At 47.1% G+C, this 24307-nt stretch overlaps 1 protein-coding gene across 2 annotated transcripts in view; it reads left to right on the top strand.

The window, feature by feature from the left end:
- ca8 (carbonic anhydrase 8 (inactive)) overlaps positions 1-24307 on the top strand; it is a 57906-nt gene that overhangs the window by 17322 nt on the left and 16277 nt on the right. For both annotated transcript variants that reach the window (XM_085804063.1, XM_085804062.1), the window contains exons 4-7: positions 1165-1260; positions 3288-3350; positions 4170-4218; positions 6874-6986. In XM_085804063.1, coding sequence (XP_085660189.1) covers positions 1165-1260; positions 3288-3350; positions 4170-4218; positions 6874-6986 — 321 coding nt within the window. The remainder of the gene's footprint in view (positions 1-1164; positions 1261-3287; positions 3351-4169; positions 4219-6873; positions 6987-24307) is intronic.

Below are 24307 nucleotides of genomic sequence, written 5' to 3'. Positions count from 1 at the left end.
TGTTTAATTTTTTCGTGATCTACAATCTAAAATTTGTCTTTTTCCTTCTGTCTGTTGCCACATTCATCTGCCTTATTCCTCATTTTCTTGTTTCCTGGGGGACTGTCTCTATGACTTTTACTTTTTTTACATTAAAGCAGAAGTAAGCGGAATATTTGTGTTAATATAAGTCTTAAATAGTTATATCTTCCGACGGCAATCACTTACATAGAGTGTTTGGTCTGAAACACGGGTCTGTCAGTCACTCTGCTCTGCTGTAAGCCGAGGAGAAAACTTTCCTTGTATCCTACAACCTTTATCCAATGAGGAGAGAGAATGGCATAAAGTGTGTGTGCAGCCAAGGGATGCGCGTGAATGTGGTGACGTAGGGACGAGGGCGGGGACTGCTAACTCCATCGGCTGACAAGAAGTTAGCCAAAACGACCGGATCGCTTACTTCTGCTTTAATTACACACTCAGCTCAAATAGCAAAAACAGCATTGAAACAAACAGGTCAGGCTGCCTACACAGGAGTGAATCCTCATCAGCCACAGCTGACCACATGAGAAGAATAACAGTAGATTTCCTTATGATAATTCAGCATGAATGATGTGAAGATGTCCAAAGTTTACACATGATTCATGTTGATGAAGATAGAAAAACAAAAGTATGGGACCACCATGAAAACCTCACAAATAATGTTAGTTGGGGAGAATAGTTGGATTTCAGACAAGTTCATGAGTCTATCTTTACTGACACACACACTGTAAACACATATAATAGGCACGAACTACCTGCAAATGACTGGAGCTTTGTGAGAACTGGAGAGTGTTGTGTCTGCAACAGACAAGACACAGCAGAGAGAATTGAGTCTGGATAACAATTAGACACATTAGACATCAGACTGTCTTTGCCTAAAGGGAAGTCCCAGCTCTAAGACTCACAGATCACTTCTATCATTATCTCAGGAGATGCTGTAAACACCACAGCACCTGATTTGAGTGCTGTTTCACTCCTCTCTCCCTGCTCACTTCAACCTGACATAAGAGGTCAGACAGAAACCTTCGGTCACCACCAGCTGCTGCTGGGTCCTCTCACTCTAACCTGCTGCTGCTCACTACACCTGCTCACCACAATGACCTCTCAAACACTCTCAAAGTCGTGTCCTGTCGTCTCTCTCTGCAGCTCCATCTGATTCACTGGAACAGCACCCTGTTCAACACTTTGGAGGACGCCCTGGCAAAGAAGAACGGAGTCCTGATCATAGCTCTTTTTGTGCAGGTAAAACATCCACCATGTGGAGACAAAGTAACGGGGCCAACATGGGAGATGTACTCCTATCACAGTTCCCTGGGTTGATAGCCTGTAGATTTTCACATTCTAAAAGCAGCTTTACCACAAAGATCCCAATTATTTAAACTAATTTTTTAACTAACAAATATTTAATCAACCCCTTAAGCCAGTGTTTTTCAACATTGAGGTCGGGACCCCACATGGGGTCACCTGGAATTCAAATGGGGTCGCCTGAGAAGTAAAAAAAAAAAACCATTTTACCGATAAAAATATTTTTTAAACTAATTATTATTCTTTTAAAAATTATGATTCAAAACACCAACTCTATTCTATACTTTCACTTTCTTGAATATAAATTTGAGTTCAAATAAAATGCAGTGGGCCAGCAAAGGCACGAAAGTAGACAACTACAACACTGTGATAATATGATAATGATAATAATCTGGAGCACTTTTCAAAAGCCTAGTTACAAAGTACTTAACAAAGGGACTTAAGAGGGCCGAACAATTAAAGTAATCAGCAGCATAAATCTGTCCAGACAGATCATTCCAGAGCCTTGGGGCCCTGAGTGCAGGCGCTCTGCCCCCTTTCGTTTTCAGCCAGGCCTGGTAACATGGGTGTGAACACTGCTGGATTTTAAATCTGGTTTTATTAGGGAGGCATTCAATCCTGTAGGATACACTGTAGCAGTGTCCTATTGGCTGCATCCTTCAGAGGCTGCGTTTATCACAGCAGCGTGACTAGACTGTCCAACAGGTGGAAACTTAGCAACCCAGCCATGGTGCAGAAGTAATGGAAGTGAAATGGGACACAGTTCAGTTCAGTTCAGTTGTATTTAGTCACTACAGGTAATGTGCTTTGGTGTTTACCACTGAATGTAAATTTGGCTTCTTTACAAGTAATGTTGATGCAGCTTCACAGCATAAATACACTCCATGTGTAGTGGCCTTACAGCAAGTTTGTCCAAACTATTCCACAAAGGGTCGTATGGCTGCAGGTTTTTTTGTTCCAACCAATCAAAAGCACAAAGTTTGACCAATCGACTCTCTGAAAACTGAGTTCGGTTGATGAAATGAGTCAAGTCTGCTGTTCTGCTGCTCAGTTGGAACAAAAACCTGCAGCCACATGGCCCTTTGTGGAATAGTAGGGCATGCCTGCCTTATGGTTTTTGTATGCATTGTAAGAATTGTTGTTCTAAAGGAGTTAGCAAACTCATTCCAGATTAACTCAAACAATCATAATGGAAGTATGCAAAAGACCTACCCTCCCATGCTCTTTGTCAGGAAAACCTTTGATTTATGTGAGCTGAATGAAACCAACCAAATGAAACAAGAGAAACTGCTCTGAGAGGTCTGAACACCCAATGAAAAAGCGAGAACCTCAATCTGTGTTTGACAGCCTTGTTAGTGTTGACTTCCTGTTTACTTCCTGTTAGGATACAAGAGGCATAAACAAAGATCTGCTGACTTCCTGAAGATAATCACTGATAACATTGTCTCGGTCTGAAAAGGCTAAAGTCCAACACCTTCTCACATCTAACAGATAATGCGTGGTCAAGTCTCAGAGCTTTAGTCTCACACTGTAAGCTTTTATAGAGACTGAGAATCTTGCAGGTTCATGATTTGCTAGACTGGATTTCAGATTAGTTGCAATAATGCTCCCAGTGGTGACAGACATGAAGACAAATGTGTTTTTTTCCCCACTGGTTTGTCTTGTTATTCATTTTTTTCCTAATTAATAAAATAAATGTGGTACCAAAACAAATTAACTGTAATCAGGACTTGGTATTTATTAATTCCTTATATCCATTTAAGTCAGCCTCTTCTACAGATTTAAAGCAGGTTTTACACCAAACAACTAATATTCAATGTTGTCATAATTTCTGTGAGTCAACAGAAAAACTTATGACAATATCAAACATGCTTGATTTACCTGAATGAGAAGACCAAAAAACAACAGACTGGTGGCAATCTGGACAATGAGGATGACTTTTTATGACTTTTTATTTTGATCAGATTGGTAAGGAGCATCTGGGTCTGAAGGCCATCACTGAAGTTCTCCAGGACCTACAGTACAAGGTGAGAGCACCACTGAAGAGATTAGATGAAGTACATGAGAGCCAGGGGCGGGTCCAGAATATTCTCTGGAGGGGGGCACAGGGGGTAACAACAGTGAATTTTCTTTTGGGGGGGGCACCCAAAGTAACAAAAATGAAGGCTGCCACTGATCATTGTCTTGAATATTTAAATTGTACAGTTACACACTCTTCATCTTGCTTTTATTGGCCACATTGAATCTTTCACATTGTAAGGAAGATGCCTATGACCTTTTCATTTTTTCACTTGTTAATATTCGAATTATAGTCAATCTATAATCATCATTTTAGCAGAATAGGCAACACAATATATTCTCACAGTGAACAGAAATATCTTTTACGCTTTGCCAGTAGTTAGAACTTAACACTGTGCAATAAACATCTCAGTGTTTTGTGTAACAGTCAGTCAATGTATGCAGAATAACCATAACAAGCATGACTCTGACAAATGATGAAATTGAGAACAATAACAATCTTACACAATTTTCTTTATTTCCTACTGTACACAGAACACTGGGATGTTTGCTGCACAGAGTTGATTACAGTAAGAGCCTAGTCAGAAGTCAGTGCTTGTAGCTCTGTTCAGTGAACATAGCAGTGGTGAAGAGCTTTACACAGTGACTGACATTTCCACAAGTAAATGACCATTGGGGGGGCACACAGGGTGTCAGTCAGATTGCAGGGGGGGCAGGTGCCCCCCTGTGTCACCATGGAAGACCCGCCCCTGATGAGAGTTTATTCCATCAAAATGAATGGTGAATAGTCATATTGTTAAACAGGATAACTGCTGTGTTTCCACCAGGGGAAGAATAAAGTGATCCCGTGTTTCAACCCCAACACTCTGTTACCTGGTGAGTAGAAACTGTGTGATGTGTTGTTGTCTGGTGTCTTGCTCTGTGACTGGAGCGTCTACACAGAGGGACATTTCCTCTTATATCTGTGATGAATATGTGACAGTATTCTAATTGGACCGGGTAGTTAATACAATACAAGCTACAAAGTACAGATGTTTTCTACCTCTTGCAATTTAATTTTGCTCATTTTAGTGCTTCTCAGTGTGTGCATCGATTCATAAACTGATCCCTAAGAGATACTTTGAGTCAGTCAAATGCCTTTGGCCTGTCCCAGGAAGGACAAGCTGGTGATATGAACGACAAACTCTGATCTCAGGCTACATCCATAGTAATTTTGGTTTTAAAACACATTGTGTCTGTTGTGTCTAATCTGGTCCACTTTTCAGGGTTTACTGTATATAAAAACACACACTATTGGAAACACAGCTGACACCGTTTTAGTTCAAGCTCAATTGCTGAAGTCTGGATGGGCAGAGACAAACACATTTGCAATATAGTGAGTAAAGGTGAAATTGTCTAAAAAAGAGAGCAAGTTTACCAATGTGGTATGATGAACTCCTATCAATTGTTCCTTATGAAAGGTTATCCCATGTGTTGCAAGGAACCTTAGATGAATTTGTTAAAGAGTGGACCCCCCTTTGCTTGTATTTTGGTTGCAAGTGGGCATCAATAATAAGTATTGGTGTAAATTAAGATTAAGCATAGGGCTTCACACCGATGCTGTGTATCTCCTATATACCTTACCCCCCCCCCCACACACACCCTTTATGGTCCTTTACATATTTTTGTGTTTTTGGTTTTTATTGTGTTGTGTTGTATTATCTTGTGTTGTACAATATGTTGTGATTTGTGACAGTGGAAGGCTGTGATCTTGTCTTGCTTTTTTGATGAGCTTGTCTTGTTGTCGCAAAATGAAAATGAAAAAGAAAGTTTAAAAAAAAGAGAGAGAGAGAGAGTTAATCATAATTAAAGGAGAACTCCGGTCATTTTTGACCCCTAAATCGTTGTCCTGATGGTCACCCGGTGTTGGGGGGAGCAAAAAACGCGACTAAAATTGATGCAGGCAAAGCAGAGTTACACCATGGCCAGACGGCGCTAGCGATAGCCACAACGCTAAAGTATGGGGGCAATTTTTTCAACCACAACAAACACCCAAAAACCTAACCCTATCTATGGTACATGACTCAAATCCTTATGACACACTACTGAACCCATAAACTGTACAGTATAAACCAGTATAAACAAACTTTGTGTTTTTGCATGTAGCCACTCACCTTAGACAGCCGAACTCTGGAGCATCCTGGGAAGACATTACTATTCGATCGCAGAGCAAACAAAAAAAAACGGTCAGAGATATTTTGGATATTACCACTGCACTGCTCCACCGTTTATTTTAGTAAAGAAATCATCACAACAAGGAAAAAGTGTTTGTTTCTGTGGCGGGGAGAAGGCGCTCTGCAATCGAATAGTAATGTCTTTCCAGGATGCTCCAGAGTTCGGCTGTCTGAGGTGAGGGATAACATGCAAAAACACAAAGTTTACACTGTTTATACCGGTTTATACTGTACAGTTTATGGGTTCAGTAGTGTGTCATAAGGATTTGAGTCATGTACCATAGATCAGTGGTTCTCAACTGGTGGGTCGGGACCCAAAAGTGGGTCACGGACCCGTTCTGGATGGGTCGCGGACAGCTGGTCAAAAAAGTAAATAATATTTAATGCACATCTGATGTTGGACATGTCTTTTATTTTGAAAAATAACTAACTTGAAAGGCACGCGTCACGTGAACACATGCAGTTGTAATGGTCCTCCTCAGTTTCTTATTATTTGCTCTGAATGCAAAGATATCAGTTTCTTATTAATGTGGCCTTAATGCAGGGAATCTTGTTTTGTTTTGTGGGTCTTTATTTTGTGCAATTTGATATTTATTCACTTTTGTGAATATGCTCTGAATGCAGAGATGCATTAGAAGTCAAATATATTGTTTTGTTGGTCTCCATTTTGTGCAGTTTGATATTTTTTTATTCACTTCCGTACATGCAGTTGTCATGGTCCTCCTCAGTTTCATTCATGTGCCCTGAAATGCACTTTTCTCAATAAAGAGCAAAATGAGTTTTTAAAGGCTTTAAAAAAAAAAAATCTTGGTTTGAATTCTATAAAAGTGGGTCCCGACTAATGACCATGGGAAAATGTGGGTCCCAGAGTGAGACTAGTTGAGAACCCCTGCCATAGATATTTGATTGTTTTTTGGGTGTTTGTTGTGGTTGAAAAAATTGTCCCCATACTTTAGCGTTGTGGCTATCTCTAGCGCCGTCTAGCCATGGTGTAACTCTGGTTTGCCTGCATCAATTTTAGTCGCATTTTTTGCTCCCCCCAACACCGGGTGACCATCAGGACAACGATTTAGGGGTCAAAAATTACCGGAGTTCTCCTTTAAGGTAGAAACTTTGAATGAAAATGCAATTGATATTGATTTGATGTCATTCCACACATCCCTTGTCCCCACCACTCAGAAATGTGAACTGATGGAAGTGACATATCTTCATCCAGCTGATAATAGTTGTTTCTGGTTATGTCATTACAGCTCCATCAGAACTTAAAGCCGCTTCACGTAACTTAGTACGTTGAATGAAATGCTTTCCTTTCCCTTAGACCCGCTACTGAGAGACTACTGGGTGTATGAAGGATCTCTGACCACCCCGCCCTGCAGTGAAAACGTGACCTGGATCCTGTACCGCTACCCTCTCACCATCTCACAGCTGCAGGTAAAACATAATTATGAAACAAACAATGTTGGGAATGTTCTAACCACGGTGATTTCCCAACGTTAAAAGGGTTACTTGCATTCTGTTCACACCTTATCAATATACTTTGATTAGCAGTGGGCAGAAGGTCCTTGGCTTGATTCCCTGGCCTGGGGGCCTTTAATAATAATAATAATAATAATAATTAAAGCCGCAAGCGGCGATGATCGGCCCTCGCTCGACCCATGCGACCGCGGGGGCCTGAGGCGTGCGGGGGCCGTGGCGCGAAGCGAGAATGGCGAAAAAGCGCTGCGGGAGCGGAAAAACGCAACGTGCGGTTCGTCCACTAGGTGGCGCTACGAAGCCAGAAGCGGGTAGCGGCGTTCAGGAGCTGACCGGGATCAAGCACCTGAAGTTTGATGTGAATCGGACAATGTAAATGTAAAACAGGTCACTTCCTGTTACCACCAGGGGGCGCATTTGTATGAATCCAGATGTGGGTGGGTGTGTTCAGGGGCGGAGTGTCATCACACGTGTAACATTTGAAGTCGATTTGACAATGTAAGTGTAAAGCAGGTCACTTCCTGTTACCACCGGGGGGCGCATTTGTATGAAGCCAGATGTGGGTAGGTGTGATCAGGGGCTGACCGGGATGAAATCTGTAAAATTGGAGGTCGATTGGACATTGTAAGTGTAAAGCAGGTCACTTCCTGTTACCACCGGGGGGCGCATTTGTATCAATCCAGATGCGGGTAGGTGTGATCAGGGGCTGACCAGGATTACATGTGTTAAATTTGAAGAAAATCGGACAATGTAAGTGTAAACCAGGTCACTCTGACCACCGGGGGCGTATTTGTATTAGGTTTGTTCAGTGGCTGACTGGCATCACCCATGGTAAATTAGAATTGAATCTGCTCATGTAAGTGAATGCAACAATAAAGCAGGTCACTTTCTGTTACCACCGGGGGGTGTACATGGGAAGTTTATACATCAAAACGTTCAGGGCGGAGCCATCGTCATTCACAGCAACATTGAAGTTGATAGGATTAAGTATGTGGGCGGAGCATCCGCTCGAAGGTGAAATGGCGAGCAAACAAAAAGGCGCCAAACTTGACAAGGCCGCAGAATCCACGCCCTTTGACCTAGAGACTTGCGGAGCACAACTTTTAATCAGCATGGTATCTCGCTGGTCTGTAGCCAATTTGAAGTTGATCGGACAAAATCTGTGGGCGGAGTTAACTTGTTTATGTAAAAAAAGTCACTTCCTGTTACCACCGGGGGGCGCATTGAGCAAAGTGGGATATTGATATATCGGGCGAATCAGGGACTCACTGCCGTAATTGCAATTCAAGTTTGAAGTTGATAGGATAAAGTATGTGGGCGTGACAGCCAACCGAATTTGGATGGCGTTCGAGCCCAACTTTGGCGCCCACCAGAAGCCACGCCCTTTGACGAATCGAGCTACGGAGCACAATCTTTACTCAGCTAGGTCAGAAGATGTTGTCTATCAAATTTGGAGCGTGTCGGGCGAATCGTTTTGGACGAGTTAATTTGGCGCCAAAAACGACCAATTCAAAATGGCCGACTTCCTGTTGACATTTCACCATGACATTAAGAGGCTTTTTTGTATATCTGGGTATGGTACATATGTGTACCGAATTTCGTCCGTCTAGGCCAAAGTGACCCAATTTCCCTATGGGCTTTTTTGAACTTTGTAGGGGGCGCTATTTCGCCATTTCGTGTCGGACATGCGCGAGCAGCACAAAATATCGAATTTCGGAAGAAGCCGGACGTCCGGCAAAAAGTTCACGCATTTTTGAGTTGGGGAAAGGGGCGAAATTGGGGTTTGAAGGCGGAGAAGAATAATAATAATAATAAACAGCGCGATTTCAATAGGCCCTCCGCGGGCGAGTGCTACTCGCCGCTCGGGCCTAATAAGAAAAATAAACATTACAATATCTGGGGTTTTTGCTGCCAGGTCTATGCAGTACTTGGTTACTTGCTTGCTTACTTGTTGTTACTCGTCGGCTGGCACGTTGACTAATGTGCATGTCGAATAACAATAGGGACCTCCCTGGGTCGTTGACACAGGCTCGGGCCCTAATTAAAGCCGCAAGCGGCTATGACGGGCCCTCGCTCCACGCCACTCGGAGTCCCCGCTACCCCCGGGCCGCTCTTCGAAACCCCCGCGCGCAACCGGACGTGGGCGGCTGCGTCGAGGGCGGTCCCCTCGTCGAACACGTGAAGTTTCGAGCAAATCGGACGACGTACGATGGAGTTACGGCAGGTTTACGGTTCGTCCACCAGGGGGCGGTAACGGGATGTGGGCCGTTGCGTTCGGGGTCGTGACCTCATCACACATGTGAAGTTTCGAGCCGATCGGACAATGTCGATGCAAAACACGACATTTCCTGTCTCCACAAGGGGGCGCCTTGAGCGAGCTAGCGTACGATCAAATGGAGGCGTAGAGGGCCGGCCTCTGATCATGTACTGAAATTTTGAAGTGACTACGATCAAGTATGTGGGCGTGGAAGGCAAACGTAATAGCATGGCGACTAAACGAGCAGTTGACCAACTTTGTCGCCCCCTAGCAGCCACGCCGTTTCACGTAGAGAAAAGCTTTTAATAGTGTTTGACCAGCTCGGTCTCCTGATGACTTGTAGCGAATATGAAGTCAATCGGGCAAAATCCGTGGGAGGTGGCAGTTCGCGGTGGAGCGCTATTCCTGTCGCCGCCACAAGGGGGCCATTAGCCGTAGCGTCATAGCGTTCATGAAATACCTTCACCAACTTGTTCGGCATGTTTTAGAAGTGGAATGAAGTTGATGGGGTCAACGATGTATTTTTTAATGAATTTTAGCGCACTTCCTGTTACCACCGGGGGGCGCAATGAGTGACGTAGGAAAATAATATGTCGGATCGTTCAGGGTCACGCCCTCATCATGTGCACCAAGTTTGAAGCCGCTGCGATCAAATCTGTGGGTGTGATAGCATTGCAAACTTCTTAGCTGAATTCGGCAACTTGGCCGTGCCCTAGCAGCCACGCCCTTTTGACCTACACACCTGCGGAGCACAAGCCGTAATCAGCTTGGTCTGGAGATGTTCTGTACCCAATTTGAAGTCAATCGGGCGAACTCCCTCGGAGGAGTTCGTTTTGCGTCAAAGAAATGCTAACCAAAATGGCCGACTTCCTGTTAGGTTTAGGGCGTGGCTCCAATTCAATTTTTTGTATGTTTAGGTATGATACACGTGTGTGTCGAGTTTCGTATGTGTACGACAAAGTAAGCGAAATTTGTCTATGGAGAATTTCGGAAAAACTTCTAGGGGGCGCTATTGAGGCATTTAGCCACGCCCATGGGAAACGACTCTATCCCCTGAAAGAGCTCGCCATTCTTGACCCGTGTATGAAATTTCGTGAGGACACGACTTCGTTAAAGCCACGAAAAAGGCAAACGTAATTGTACGATAAAAAATCGTCAGTCGCCGCGGCGGCACACGGACGCCGTTCGTCGTATCTTCACAGCGTTCATAATGTAGCTTCAGCAACTGGTTCTGCATGTATTAGAAGTGGAATGAAGTTGATCGGGTGAAGTATGGATTTTTAATGAATTTTTGCGTACTTCCTGTTACCACCGGGGGGCGCTATGAGCCAGGCAGGAAGTCGATACATCAAAACGTTCAGGGAGGAGCCAACGTCATGTCCTTTGAATTTCAAGTGGCTACGACGAAGTATGTGCGCGTGAAAGGCAAACGAAATTTAAATTGGGATGATACACTTTCGCCGCGGCGGCACACGGACGCCGTTGCTCGTAGGGTCAAAGCGTTCATGATGTAGCTTCGCCATCCGGGTCTGCATGTACTAGAAGTGTAACGAAGTCGATTTGGTCAACTACGTATTTTTAACGAATTTTTGTACGTTTCCTGTTACCACCGGGGGGCGCTATGAGCGACGTACGCAAATAATATGTCGGATCGTTCAGGGTCTCTCCATAGATTTTTGCACCAAGTTTGAAGCGTCTACGATCAAGTATGAGGGCATGAGAGCCGTTCGTATTTACATGGCGAGCACCGAAACAGTCGCCAAACTTCGGGGCACGCCAGAGGCCAAGCGCTTTGAGCTACAGACCTGCGGAGCACAAGATAAGCTCAGCTAGGTCTGGCGATGTTCTGGACTCAATTTGGAGCCGATCGGGCGTAACCCCTCGGAGGAGTTCGTTTTGCGTTTACAAACTTTGAAGCAAAATGGCCGACTTCCTGTTGGGTTTCGGGCTTCGCCAGAAAAGGATTTTTTGTTCATCTTGCATTGATAAATATGTGTGCCGACTTTTGTCCGCTTTTATTAACGTCATTTTTTTCCCTATGGGTTTTTGACAAGTTTGTAGGGGGCGCTATTTTGCCATTTGGCCACGCCCACATGCGAGACCACCACTCAACGCTAAGTTGCCACAGGCCCCACGTGCGTGCAAAATTTCGTCCGTTTCTCGGCTTGGGAAAGGGGTCGAAATGGCCTTCGAAAAAAATAATAATAATTAAAGCCGCAAGCGGCGATGACGGGCCCTCGCTCGCCCATGCCACCGCGGGGCCTGAGGCATGTCGGGGCTGCAATGCTTCGTTCATCCACCAGGTGGCGCTAAGCAGTTGTGGGTGGGTGCGTTCAGGGGCGGCCCCTCATCACTCATGTGAAGTTTGGAGTGAATCGGACAAAGCATGAAGGAATTATGAGCAGTTAAAGGTTCGTCCACCAGGGGGCAGTAATGGGATGCGTGCAGCTGTGTTCAGAGTCAGTCCCTCATCACACATGTGAAGTTTCGTGGAAATCGGACAATGTTGATGTAAAATATGCCACTTCCTGTTTCCACTAGGGGGCGAATGAGTGAGATCGCCTATGAGTACATAGAAACGTTGAGGTTGTGACCCTGGACCTGTGTACCAATTTTCATGTTGATAGGAGTTCAATAAAGCCATCCAAAGGGCAAACGTATTGTCATGGCGAGGAATTGTCGCCGCGCCCCCACACGGACGCCATTACTCGTAGCTTCACAGCGTTCATGATGGAGCTTCACCAACTGGTTCTGCATGTATTAGAAGTGGAATGAAGTTGATGGGGCAAAGAATGTACATTTTCCAAATTTTAGTACACTTCCTGTTACCACCGGGGGGCGCTATGAGTTACGTGGGAAGTTAATATATCGGGACGTTCAGGGCGGAGCCATCATCATGTCCAGCAAGTTTGAAGTTGATTGGATGAAGTATGTGGGCGTGAGAGCCACTCGTATGGACATGGCGAGCACGCCAAAGTGAATTGAGCGCTGGCAGCCACGCCCTTTGACCTACGGACTCACGGAGCACAAGATAAGCTCAGCGAGGTCTGGAGATGTGGTGTACCTAATTTGAACTTGATCGGGCGAACGCTCTGGGAGGAGTTAATTTTAGGCGGGAAAAATCTACACCAAAATGGCCGACTTCCTGTTGGGTTTAGGGCGTGGCTCCAATTCAATTTTTTGTATGTTTGGGTATGATACACGTGTGTGTCGAGTTTTGTATGTGTTCGACAAAGTAAGCGAAATTTGTCTATGAAGAATTTCGGAAAAACTTCAAGGGGGCGCTATTGAGGCATTTAGCCACGCCCATAGGAAACGACTCTATCTGCTGAAAGAGCTCGCCATTCTTGACCCGTGTATGAAATTTCGTGAGGACACGACTTCGTTAAAGCCACGAAAAAGGCAAACGTAATTGTACGATAAAAAATCGTCAGTCGCCGCGGCGGCACACGGACGCCGTTCGTCGTATCTTCACAGCGTTCATAATGTAGCTTCAGCAACTGGTTCTGCATGTATTAGAAGTGGAATGAAGTTGATCGGGTGAAGTATGGATTTTTAATGAATTTTTGCGTACTTCCTGTTACCACCGGGGGGCGCTATGAGCCAGGCAGGAAGTCGATACATCAAAACGTTCAGGTCGGAGCCAACGTCATGTCCTTTGAATTTCAAGTGGCTACGACGAAGTATGTGCGCGTAATAGGCAAACGTAATTTTACGACAAAAGATCGTCAGTCGCCGCGGCGGCACACGGACGCCGTTCGTCGTATCTTCAAAGCGTTCATAATGTAGCTTCAGCAACTGGTTCAGCATGTACTAGAAGTGGAACAAAGTCGATTTAGTGAACTACGTATTTTTAACGAATTTTTGTACGTTTCCTGTTACCACCGGGGGGCGCTATGAGCGACGTAGGCAAATAATATGTCGGATCGTTCAGGGTCTCGCCATAGATTTTTGCACCAAGTTTGAAGCGTCTACGATCAAGTATGTGGGCATGAGAGCCGTTCGTATTTACATGGCGAGCACCGAAACAGTCGCCAAACTTCGGGGCACGCCAGAGGCCAACCCCTTTGAGCTACAGACCTGCGGAGCACAAGATAAGCTCAGCTAGGTCTGACGATGTTCTGAACCCAATTTGGAGCCGATCGGGCGTAACCCCTCGGACGAGTTCGTTTTGCGTAAACGAACTTTGAACCAAAATGGCCGACTTCCTGTTGGGTTTCGGGCTTCGCTATAGGAGGATTTTTTGTTCATCTCGCATTGATAAATATGTGTGCCGATTTTGGTCCGCTTTCGTTAACGTCATTTTTTTCCCTATGGGTTTTTGGCAAAATTGTAGGGGGCGCTATTTAGCCATTTCGCGTCGACCATGTGCGACCACTCAAAAATATCGTTTTTCGGATCCGGCCGGACACCCATGCAAAAGTAGACGCATTTTCGCCTTTGGGAAAGGGGTCAAAATGGCGTTTTAAGGGTGTGGGAATAATAATAATAATTAAAGCCGCAAGCGGCGATGGCGGGCCCTCGCTCGCCCATGCCACCGCGGGGCCTGAGGCACGCCGGGGCTGTGGCGCGGAGCAGAAATGGAGAAAAAACCTGGAAGGAGGCCAAAAATGCAATGTTTCGTTCATCCACCAGGGGGCAGTCACCGCATGTGGTCTGGTGCGTTCAGGGGCCGCCCCTCATCACTCATGTGAAGTTTGGAGTGAATCGGACAAAGCATGAGGGAGTTATGAGCAGTTAAAGGTTCGTCCACCAGGGGGCAGTAATGGGATGCGTGCAGGTGTGTTCAGGGTCAGTCCCTCATCACACATGTGAAGTTTCGTGGAAATCGGACAAAGCATGAGGGAGTTATGAGCAGTTGAAGGTTTGTCCACTAGGGGGCAGTAATGGGATGCGTGCAGGTGTGTTCAGGGTCAGTCCCTCATCACACATGTGAAGTTTCTTGTAAATCGGACAAAGCATGAGGGAGTTATGAGCAGTTAAAGGTTTGTCCACTAGGGGGCAGTAATGAGATGCGTGCAGGTGTGTTCAGGGTCAGCCCCTCATCACACATGTGAAGTTTTGTGGAAATCGGACAAAGCATGAGGGAGTTATGAGCAGTTAAAGGTTTGTCCACTAGGGGGCAGTAATGGGATGCGTGCAGGTGTGTTCAGGGTCAGCCCCTCATCACACATGTGAAGTTTCGTGGAAATCGGACAATGTTGATGCAAAAAATGGCACTTCCTGTTTCCACTAGGGGGCAACATGAGTGAGATCGCCTATGAGCATATGGAGACGTTGAGGTCGTGACCCTTGACCTGTGTATCAATTTTCATGATGATACGAGTTCATTAAAGCCATCAAAAAGCCAAACGTATTTTCATGGCGAGGAATTGATGGTAGCCACGCCCCCACAGGGACGCCATTACTCGTAGCTTCACAGTCTTCATAATGTAGCTTCACCAACTGGTTCTGCATGTTTTAGAAGTCGAATGAAGTTGATGGGGTCAACTATGTATTTTTAATGAATTTTAGTTCACTTCCTGTTACCACCGGGGGGCGCTATGAGCGACGTAGGCAAATAATATGTCGGATCGTTCAGGGTCTCGCCATAGATTTTTGCACCAAGTTTGAAGCGTCTACGATCAACTATGTGGGCATGAGAGCCGTTCGTATTTACATGGCGAGCACCGAAACAGTCGCCAAACTTGGGGGCACGCCAGAGGCCAAGCCCTTTGAGCTACAGACCTGCGGAGCACAAGATAAGCTCAGCTAGGTATGACGATGTTGCGTACCTAATTTCAACTTGATCGGGCGAACGCTGTGGGAGGAGTTCAGTTTAGGCGGGAAAAATCAAAACCAAAATGGCCGACTTCCTGTTGGGTTGAGGTCATGAGGTCAAGAGGCTTTTTTGCATATCTGGGTATAATACATATGTGTACCAAATTTTGTGAGTGTAGGCCAAAGTTAGCAAAATTCCCTATGGGCATTTTTGGACTTTGTAGGGGGCGCTATTCCGCCATTTTGCGTCGACCGTGTGTGACAACTCAAAAATATCGAATTTCGGATCCGGCCGGACGCCCATGCAAAAGTACACGCATTTTCGCCTTTGGGAAAGGGGTCAAAATGGCGTTTTAAGAGCGCAAGAATAATAATAATAATTAAAGCCGCAAGCGGCTATGACGGGCCCTCGCTCCACGCCACTCGGAGTCCCCGCTACCCCCGGGCCGCTCTTCGAAACCCCCGCGCGCAACCGGACGTGGGCGGCCGCGTCGAGGGCGGTCCCCTCGTCGAACACGTGAAGTTTCGAGCAAATCGGACGACGTACGATGGAGTTACGGCAGGTTTACGGTTCGTCCACCAGGGGGCGGTAACGGGATGTGGGCCGTTGCGTTCGGGGTCGTGACCTCATCACACATGTGAAGTTTCGAGCCGATCGGACAATGTCGATGCAAAACGCGACATTTCCTGTGTCCACAAGGGGGCGTCTTGAGCGAGCTAGCGTACGATCAAATGGAGGCGTAGAGGGCGGGCCTCTGATCATGTACTGAAATTTTGAAGTGACTACGATCAAGTATGTGGGCGTGGAAGGCAAACGTAATAGCATGGCGACTAAACGAGCAGTTGACCAACTTTGTCGCCCCCTAGCGGCCACGCCGTTTGACGTAGAGAAAAGCTTTTAATAGTGTTTGACCAGCTCGGTCTCCTGATGACTTGTAGCGAATATGAAGTCAATCGGGCAAAATCCGTGGGAGGTGGCAGTTCGCGGTGGAGCGCTATTCCTGTCGCCGCCACAAGGGGGCCATTAGCCGTAGCGTCATAGCGTTCATGAAATACCTTCACCAACTTGTTCGGCATGTTTTAGAAGTGGAATGAAGTTGATGGGGTCAACGATGTATTTTTTAATGAATTTTAGCGCACTTCCTGTTACCACCGGGGGGCGCAATGAGTGACGTAGGAAAATATTATGTCGGATCGTTCAGGGTCACGCCCTCATCATGTGCACCAAGTTTGAAGCCGCTGCGATCAAATCTGTGGGTGTGATAGCATTGCAAACTTCTTAGCTGAATTCGGCAACTTGGCCGTGCCCTAGCAGCCACGCCCTTTTGACCTACACACCTGCGGAGCACAAGCCGTAATCAGCTCAGTCTGGAGATGTTCTGTACCCAATTTGAAGTCAATCGGGCGAACTCCCTCGGAGGAGTTCGTTTTGCGTCAAAGAAATGCTAACCAAAATGGCCGACTTCCTGTTAGGTTTAGGGCGTGGCTCCAATTCAATTTTTTGTATGTTTGGGTATGATACACGTGTGTGTCGAGTTTCGTATGTGTACGCCAAAGTAAGCGAAATTTGTCTATGGAGAAATTCGGAAAAACTTCTAGGGGGCGCTATTGAGGCATTTAGCCACGCCCATGGGAAACGACTCTATCCCCTGAAAGAGCTCGCCATTCTTGACCTGTGTATGAAATTTCGTGAGGACACGACTTTGTTAAAGCCACGAAAAAGGCAAACGTAATTGTACGATAAAAAATCGTCAGTCGCCGCGGCGGCACACGGACGCCGTTCGTCGTATCTTCACAGCGTTCATAATGTAGCTTCAGCAACTGGTTCTGCATGTATTAGAAGTGGAATGAAGTTGATCGGGTGAAGTATGGATTTTTAATGAATTTTTGCGTACTTCCTGTTACCACCGGGGGGCGCTATGAGCCAGGCAGGAAGTCGATACATCAAAACGTTCAGGGAGGAGCCATCGTCATGTCCTTTGAATTTCAAGTGGCTACGACGAAGTATGTGCGCGTGAAAGGCAAACGAAATTTAAATTGGGATGATACACTTTCGCCGCGGCGGCACACGGACGCCGTTGCTCGTAGGGTCAAAGCGTTCATGATGTAGCTTCGCCATCGGGTCTGCATGTACTAGAAGTGTAACGAAGTCGATTTGGTCAACTACGTATTTTTAACGAATTTTTGTACGTTTCCTCTTACCACCGGGGGGCGCTATGAGCGACGTACGCAAATAATATGTCGGATCGTTCAGGGTCTCTCCATAGATTTTTGCACCAAGTTTGAAGCGTCTACGATCAAGTATGAGGGCATGAGAGCCGTTCGTATTTACATGGCGAGCACCGAAACAGTCGCCAAACTTCGGGGCACGCCAGAGGCCAAGCGCTTTGAGCTACAGACCTGCGGAGCACAAGATAAGCTCAGCTAGGTCTGGCGATGTTCTGGACTCAATTTGGAGCCGATCGGGCGTAACCCCTCGGAGGAGTTCGTTTTGCGTTTACAAACTTTGAAGCAAAATGGCCGACTTCCTGTTGGGTTTCGGGCTTCGCCAGAAAAGGATTTTTTGTTCATCTTGCATTGATAAATATGTGTGCCGACTTTTGTCCGCTTTTATTAACGTCATTTTTTTCCCTATGGGTTTTTGACAAGTTTGTAGGGGGCGCTATTTTGCCATTTGGCCACGCCCACATGCGAGACCACCACTCAACGCTAAGTTGCCACAGGCCCCACGTGCGTGCAAAATTTCGTCCGTTTCTCGGCTTGGGAAAGGGGTCGAAATGGCCTTCGAAGTTAATAATAATAATAATAATAATAATAATAATAATAATTAAAGCCGCAAGCGGCTATGACGGGCCCTCGCTCCACGCCACTCGGCGTCCCCGCTACCCCCGGGCCGCTCTTCGAAATCCCCCGCGCGCAACCGGACGCGGGCGGCTGCGTCGAGGGCGGTCCCCTCGTCGAACACGTGACGTTTCGAGCAAAACGGACGACGTACGATGGAGTTACGGCAGGTTTACGGTTCGTCCACCAGGGGGCGGTAACGGGATGTGGGCCGTTGCGTACGGGGTCGTGACCTCATCACACATGTGAAGTTTCGAGCCGATCGGACAATGTCGATGCAAAACGCGACATTTCCTGTGTCCACAAGGGGGCGTCTTGAGCGAGCTAGCGTACGATCAAATGGAGGCGTAGAGGGCGGGCCCCTGATCATGTACTGAAATTTTGAAGTGACTACGACCAAGTATGTGGGCGTGGAAGGCAAACGTAATAGCATGGCGACTAAACGAGCAGTTGGCCAAATTTGTCGTCCCCTAGCGGCCACGCCGTTTCACGTAGAGAAAAGCTTTTAATAGTGTTTGACCAGCTCGGTCTCCTGATGATCTGTAGCGAATATGAAGTCAATCGGGCAAAATCCGTGGGAGGTGGCAGTTCACGATGGAGCGCTATTCCTGTCGCCGCCACAAGGGGGCCATTAGCCGTAGCGTCGTAGCGTTCACGAAATACCTTCACCAACTTGGTCGGCATGTTTTAGAAGTGGAATGAAGTTGATGGGGTCAACTATGTATTTTTAATGAATTTTAGCGCACTTCCTGTTACCACCGGGGGGCGCTATGAGTGACGTAGGAAAATAATACGTCGGATCGTTCAGGGTCACGCCCTCATCATGTGCACCAAGTTTGAAGCCGCTGCGATCAAATCTGTGGGCGTGATAGCATTTAAACCTTTTTAGCTGAATTCGGCAACTTGGCCGTGCCCTAGCAGCCACGCCCTTTGACCTACACACCTGCGGAGCACAAGCCGTAATCAGCTCAGTCTGGAGATGTTCCGTGCCCAATTTGAAGTCAATCGGGCGAACTCCCTCGGAGGAGTTCGTTTTGCGTCAAAGAAATGCTAACCAAAATGGCCGACTTCCTGTTGGGTTTAGGGCGTGGCTCCAATTCAATTTTTTGTATGTTTGGGTATGATACACGTGTGTGTCGAGTTTCGTATGTGTACGACAAAGTAAGCGAAATTTGTCTATGGAGAATTTCGGAAAAACTTCAAGGGGGCGCTATTGAGGCATTTAGCCACGCCCATGGGAAACGACTCTATCCGCGGAAAGAGCTCGCCATTCTTGACCCGTGGATGAAATTTCGTGAGGACACGACTTCGTTAAAGCCACGAAAAAGGCAAACGTAATTGTACGATAAAAAATCGTCAGTCGCCGCGGCGGCACACGGACGCCGTTCGTCGTATCTTCACAGCGTTCATAATGTAGCTTCAGCAACTGGTTCTGCATGTATTAGAAGTGGAATGAAGTCGATCGGGTGAAGTATGGATTTTTAATGAATTTTTGCGTACTTCCTGTTACCACCGGGGGGCGCTATGAGCCAGGCAGGAAGTCGATACATCAAAACGTTCAGGGAGGAGCCATCGTCATGTCCTTTGAATTTCAAGTGGCTACGACGAAGTATGTGCGCGTGAAAGGCAAACGAAATTTAAATTGGGATGATACACATTCGCCGCGGCGGCACACGGACGCCGTTGCTCGTAGGGTCAAAGCGTTCATGATGTAGCTTCACCATCCGGGTCTGCATGTATTAGAAGTGGAACGAAGTCGATTTGGTCAACTACGTATTTTTAACGAATTTTTGTACGTTTCCTGTTACCACCGGGGGGCGCTATGAGCGACGTAGGCAAATAATATGTCGGATCGTTCAGGGTCTCGCCATAGATTTTTGCACCAAGTTTGAAGCGTCTACGATCAAGTATGAGGGCATGAGAGCCGTTCGTATTTACATGGCGAGCACCGAAACAGTCGCCAAACTTCGGGGCACGCCAGAGGCCAACCCCTTTGAGCTACAGACCTGCGGAGCACAAGATAAGCTCAGCTAGGTCAGACGATGTTGTCTACCCAATTTGGAGCCGATCGGGCGTAACCCCTAGGAGGAGTTCGTTTCGCGTAAACCAACTTTGAAGCAAAATGGCTGACTTCCTGTTGGTTTTAGGGTATGTCAGTATAGCAAATTTTTTGAAGATCTCGGATTGATGAATAAGTTTACCAAGTTTCGGACAAATCGGTGACGCAGACCCTCATTCCCTATGCGCGGTCTAGGGGGCGCTGTGGAGCCAATAGGCCACGCCCACATGCGAAACCACCACTGAACGCTAAGTTGCCACAGGCCCCACGTGCGTCTAAAATGTCGGCCGTTTCTCGGCTTGGGAAAGGGGTCGAAATAGCGTTCGAAGTGGGAGAACGGGAATAATAATAATAATAATAATAATAATAATTAAAGCCGCAAGCGGCTATGACGGGCCCTCGCTCCACGCCACTCGGCGTCCCCGCTACCCCCGGGCCGCTCTTCGAAATGCCCCGCGCGCAACCGGACGCGGGCGGCTGCGTCGAGGGCGGTCCCCTCGTCGAACACGTGAAGTTTCGAGCAAATCGGACGACGTACGATGGAGTTGCGGCAGGTTTACGGTTCGTCCACCAGGGGGCGGTAACGGGATGTGGGCCGTTGCGTTCGGGGTCGTGACCTCATCACACATGTGAATTTTCGAGTCGATCGGACAATGTCGATGCAAAACGCGACATTTCCTGTGTCCACAAGGGGGCGTCTTGAGCGAGCTAGCGTACGATCAAATGGAGGCGTAGAGGGCCGGCCTCTGATCATGTACTGAAATTTTGAAGTGACTACGATCAAGTATGTGGGCGTGGAAGGCAAACGTAATAGCATGGCGACTAAACGAGCAGTTGACCAACTTTGTCGCCCCCTAGCAGCCACGCCGTTTCACGTAGAGAAAAGCTTTTAATAGTGTTTGACCAGCTCGGTCTCCTGATGATCTGTAGCGAATATGACGTCAATCGGGCAAAATCCGTGGGAGGTGGCAGATCACGATGGAGCGCTATTCCTGTCGCCGCCACAAGGGGGCCATTAGCCGTAGCGTCATAGCGTTCACGAAATACCTTCACCAACTTGTTCGGCATGTTTTAGAAGTGGAATGAAGTTGATGGGGGCAACTATGTATTTTTAATGAATTTTAGCGCACTTCCTGTTACCACCGGGGGGGCGCTATGAGTGACGTTGGAAAATAATATGTCGGATCGTTCAGGGTCAGGCCCTCATCATGTGCACCAAGTTTGAAGCTGCTGCGATCAAATCCGTGGGCGTGCTAGCATTGCAAACTTCTTAGCTGAATTCGGCAACTTGGCCGTGCCCTAGCAGCCACGCCCTTTTGACCTACACACCTGCGGAGCACAAGCCGTAATCAGCTCAGTCTGGAGATGTTCTGTACCCAATTTGAAGTCAATCGGGCGAACTCCCTCGGAGGAGTTCGTTTTGCGTCAAAGAAATGCTAACCAAAATGGCCGACTTCCTGTTAGGTTTAGGGCGTGGCTCCAATTCAATTTTTTGTATGTTTGGGTATGATACACGTGTGTGTCGAGTTTCGTATGTGTACGACAAAGTAAGCGAAATTTGTCTATGAAGAAATTCGGAAAAACTTCTAGGGGGGCGCTATTGAGGCATTTAGCCACGCCCATGGGAAACGACTCTATCCCCTGAAAGAGCTCGCCATTCTTGACCCGTGGATGAAATTTCGTGAGGACACGACTTCGTTAAAGCCACGAAAAAGGCAAACGTATTTGTACGATAAAAAAAATCGTCAGTCCGCCGCGGCGGCACACGGACGCCGTTCGTCGTATCTTCACAGCGTTCATAATGTAGCTTCAGCAACTGGTTCTGCATGTATTAGAAGTGGAATGAAGTTGATCGGGTGAAGTATGGATTTTTTAATGAATTTTTGCGTACTTCCTGTTACCACCGGGGGGCGCTATGAGCCAGGCAGGAAGTCGATACATCAAAACGTTCAGGGAGGAGCCATCGTCATGTCCTTTGAATTTCAAGTGGCTACGACGAAGTATGTGCGCATGAAAGGCAAACGAAATTTAAATTGGGATGATACACTTTCGCCGCGGGCGGCACAACGGACGCCATTGCTCGTAGGATCAAAGCGTTCATGATGTAGCTTCACCATCCGGGTCTGCATGTACTAGAAGTGTAACGAAGTCGATTTGGTCAACTACGTATTTTTAAAGAATTTATGTACGTTTCCTGTTACCACCGGGGTGCGCTATGAGCGACGTACGCAAATAATAGGTCGGATCGTTCAGGGTCTCGCCATAGATTTTTGCACACAAGTTTGAAGTGTCTACGATCAAATTTGTGGCGTGATAGCATTGCAAAACTTTTTTAGCTGCATCGCAGAACTTGGCCGTGCCCTAGCAGCCAAGCCCTTTGAGCTACAGACCTGCGGAGCACAAGATAAGCTCAGCTAGGTCTGACGAGGTTCTCTACCCAATTGGAGCCGATCGGGCGTAATCCCTAGGAGGAGTTCTGTTTTGCGTAAAATAAATGCTAACCAAAAATGGCCGACTTCCTGTTGGTTTTTGGGCTTCGCACGAAACAAATTTTTTTCATGTCTGGGTATGATACATGAGTGTGTCAAGTTTCGTTAGCCTCCGGAAAAAAAAATTTTTGGTTCCTATGGCCGGGGGTAAAAAGTTCTAGGGGGCGCTGTGGTGCCAATTTGCCCCGCCCACAAACGGCGATGGCATCAGATCTCTTTTAAGTGAGGCCCGACGTGTGTCCCAAATTTCATCCGTTTCTCGGCTTGGGAAAGGGGTCAAATCGAGGCGAATTGACGAGGAATAATAATAATAATAACAAATAAACTTTACAATATCTGGGATATTTTGCGCCAGGTCTATGCAGTACTTGGTTACTTGCTTGCTTACTTGTTGTTACTCGTCGGCTGGCACGTTGACTAATGTGCATGTCGAATAACAATAGGGACCTCCCTGGGTCGTTGACACAGGCTCGGGCCCTAATAAGAATAAACATTACAATATCTGGGGTTTTTGCTGCCAGGTCTATGCAGTACTTGAGTACTTGCTTGCTTACTTGTTGTTACTCGTCGGCTGGCACGTTGACTAATGTGCATGTCGAATAACAATAGGGACCTCCCTGGGTCGTTGACACAGGCTCGGGCCCTAATTAAAGCCGCAAGCGGCTATGACGGGCCCTCGCTCCACGCCACTCGGGCGTCCCCCACGATACCCCCGGGCCGCTCTTCGAAAACCCCCGCGCGCAACCGGAGGTGGGCGGCCGCGTCGAGGGCGGTTCCCTCGTCGAACACGTGACGTTTCGAGCAAATCGGACAACGTACGATGGAGTTACGGCAGGTTTACGGTTCGTCCACCAGGGGGCGGTAACGGGATGTGGGCCGTTGCGTTCGGGGTCGTGACCTCATCACACATGTGAAGTTTCGAGCCGATCGGTCGATGTCGATGCAAAACTGGACATTTCCTGTGTCCACAAGGGGGCGTATTGAGCGAGCTAGCGTACGATCAAATGGAGGCGTAGAGGGCGGGCCCCTGATCATGTACTGAAATTTTGAAGTGACTACGACCAAGTATGTGGGCGTGGAAGGCAAACGTAATAGCATGGCGACTAAACGAGCAGTTGGCCAACTTTGTCGCCCCCTAGCAGCCACGCCGTTTCACGTAGAGACAAGCTTTTAATAGTGTTTGACCAGCTCGGTCTCCTGATGATCTGTAGCGAATATGAAGTCAATCGGGCAAAATCCGTGGGAGGTGGCAGTTCACGATGGAGCGCTATTCCTGTCGCCGCCACAAGGGGGCCATTAGCCGTAACGTCATAGCGTTCACGAAATACCTTCACCAACTTGTTCGGCATGTTTTAGAAGTGGAATGAAGTTGATGGGGGCAACTATGTATTTTTAATTAATTTTAGCGCACTTCCTGTTACCACCGGGGGGCGCTATGAGTGACGTAGGAAAATAATATGTCGGATCGTTCAGGGTCACGCCATCATCATGTGCACCAAGTTTGAAGCTGCTGCGATCAAATCTGTGGGCGTGATAGCATTTAAAACCTTTTTAGCTGAATTCGGGAACTTGGCCGTGCCCTAGTAGCCACGCCCTTTGACCTACACACCTGCGGAGCACAAGCCGTTATCAGCTCAGTCTGGAGATGTTCCGTGCCCAATTTGAAGTCAATCGGGCGAACTCCCTCGGAGGAGTTCGTTTTGCGTCAAAGAAATGCTAACCAAAATGGCCGACTTCCTGTTGGGTTTTAGGGCGTGGCTCCAATTCAATTTTTTGTATGTTTGGATATGATACACGTGTGTGTCGAGTTTCGTATGTGTACGACAAAGTAAGCGAAATTTGTCTATGGAGAATTTCAGAAAAACTTCAAGGG

Source organism: Trachurus japonicus, chromosome 17, assembly GCF_045865225.1.
Source record: "Trachurus japonicus isolate A0001 chromosome 17, Traja_1.0".
In the NCBI taxonomy this organism is placed as follows: domain Eukaryota; kingdom Metazoa; phylum Chordata; class Actinopteri; order Carangiformes; family Carangidae; genus Trachurus; species Trachurus japonicus.
Note: the sequence above shows the minus strand (reverse complement) of the source record. Positions and strands in the feature narration are given on the sequence as shown.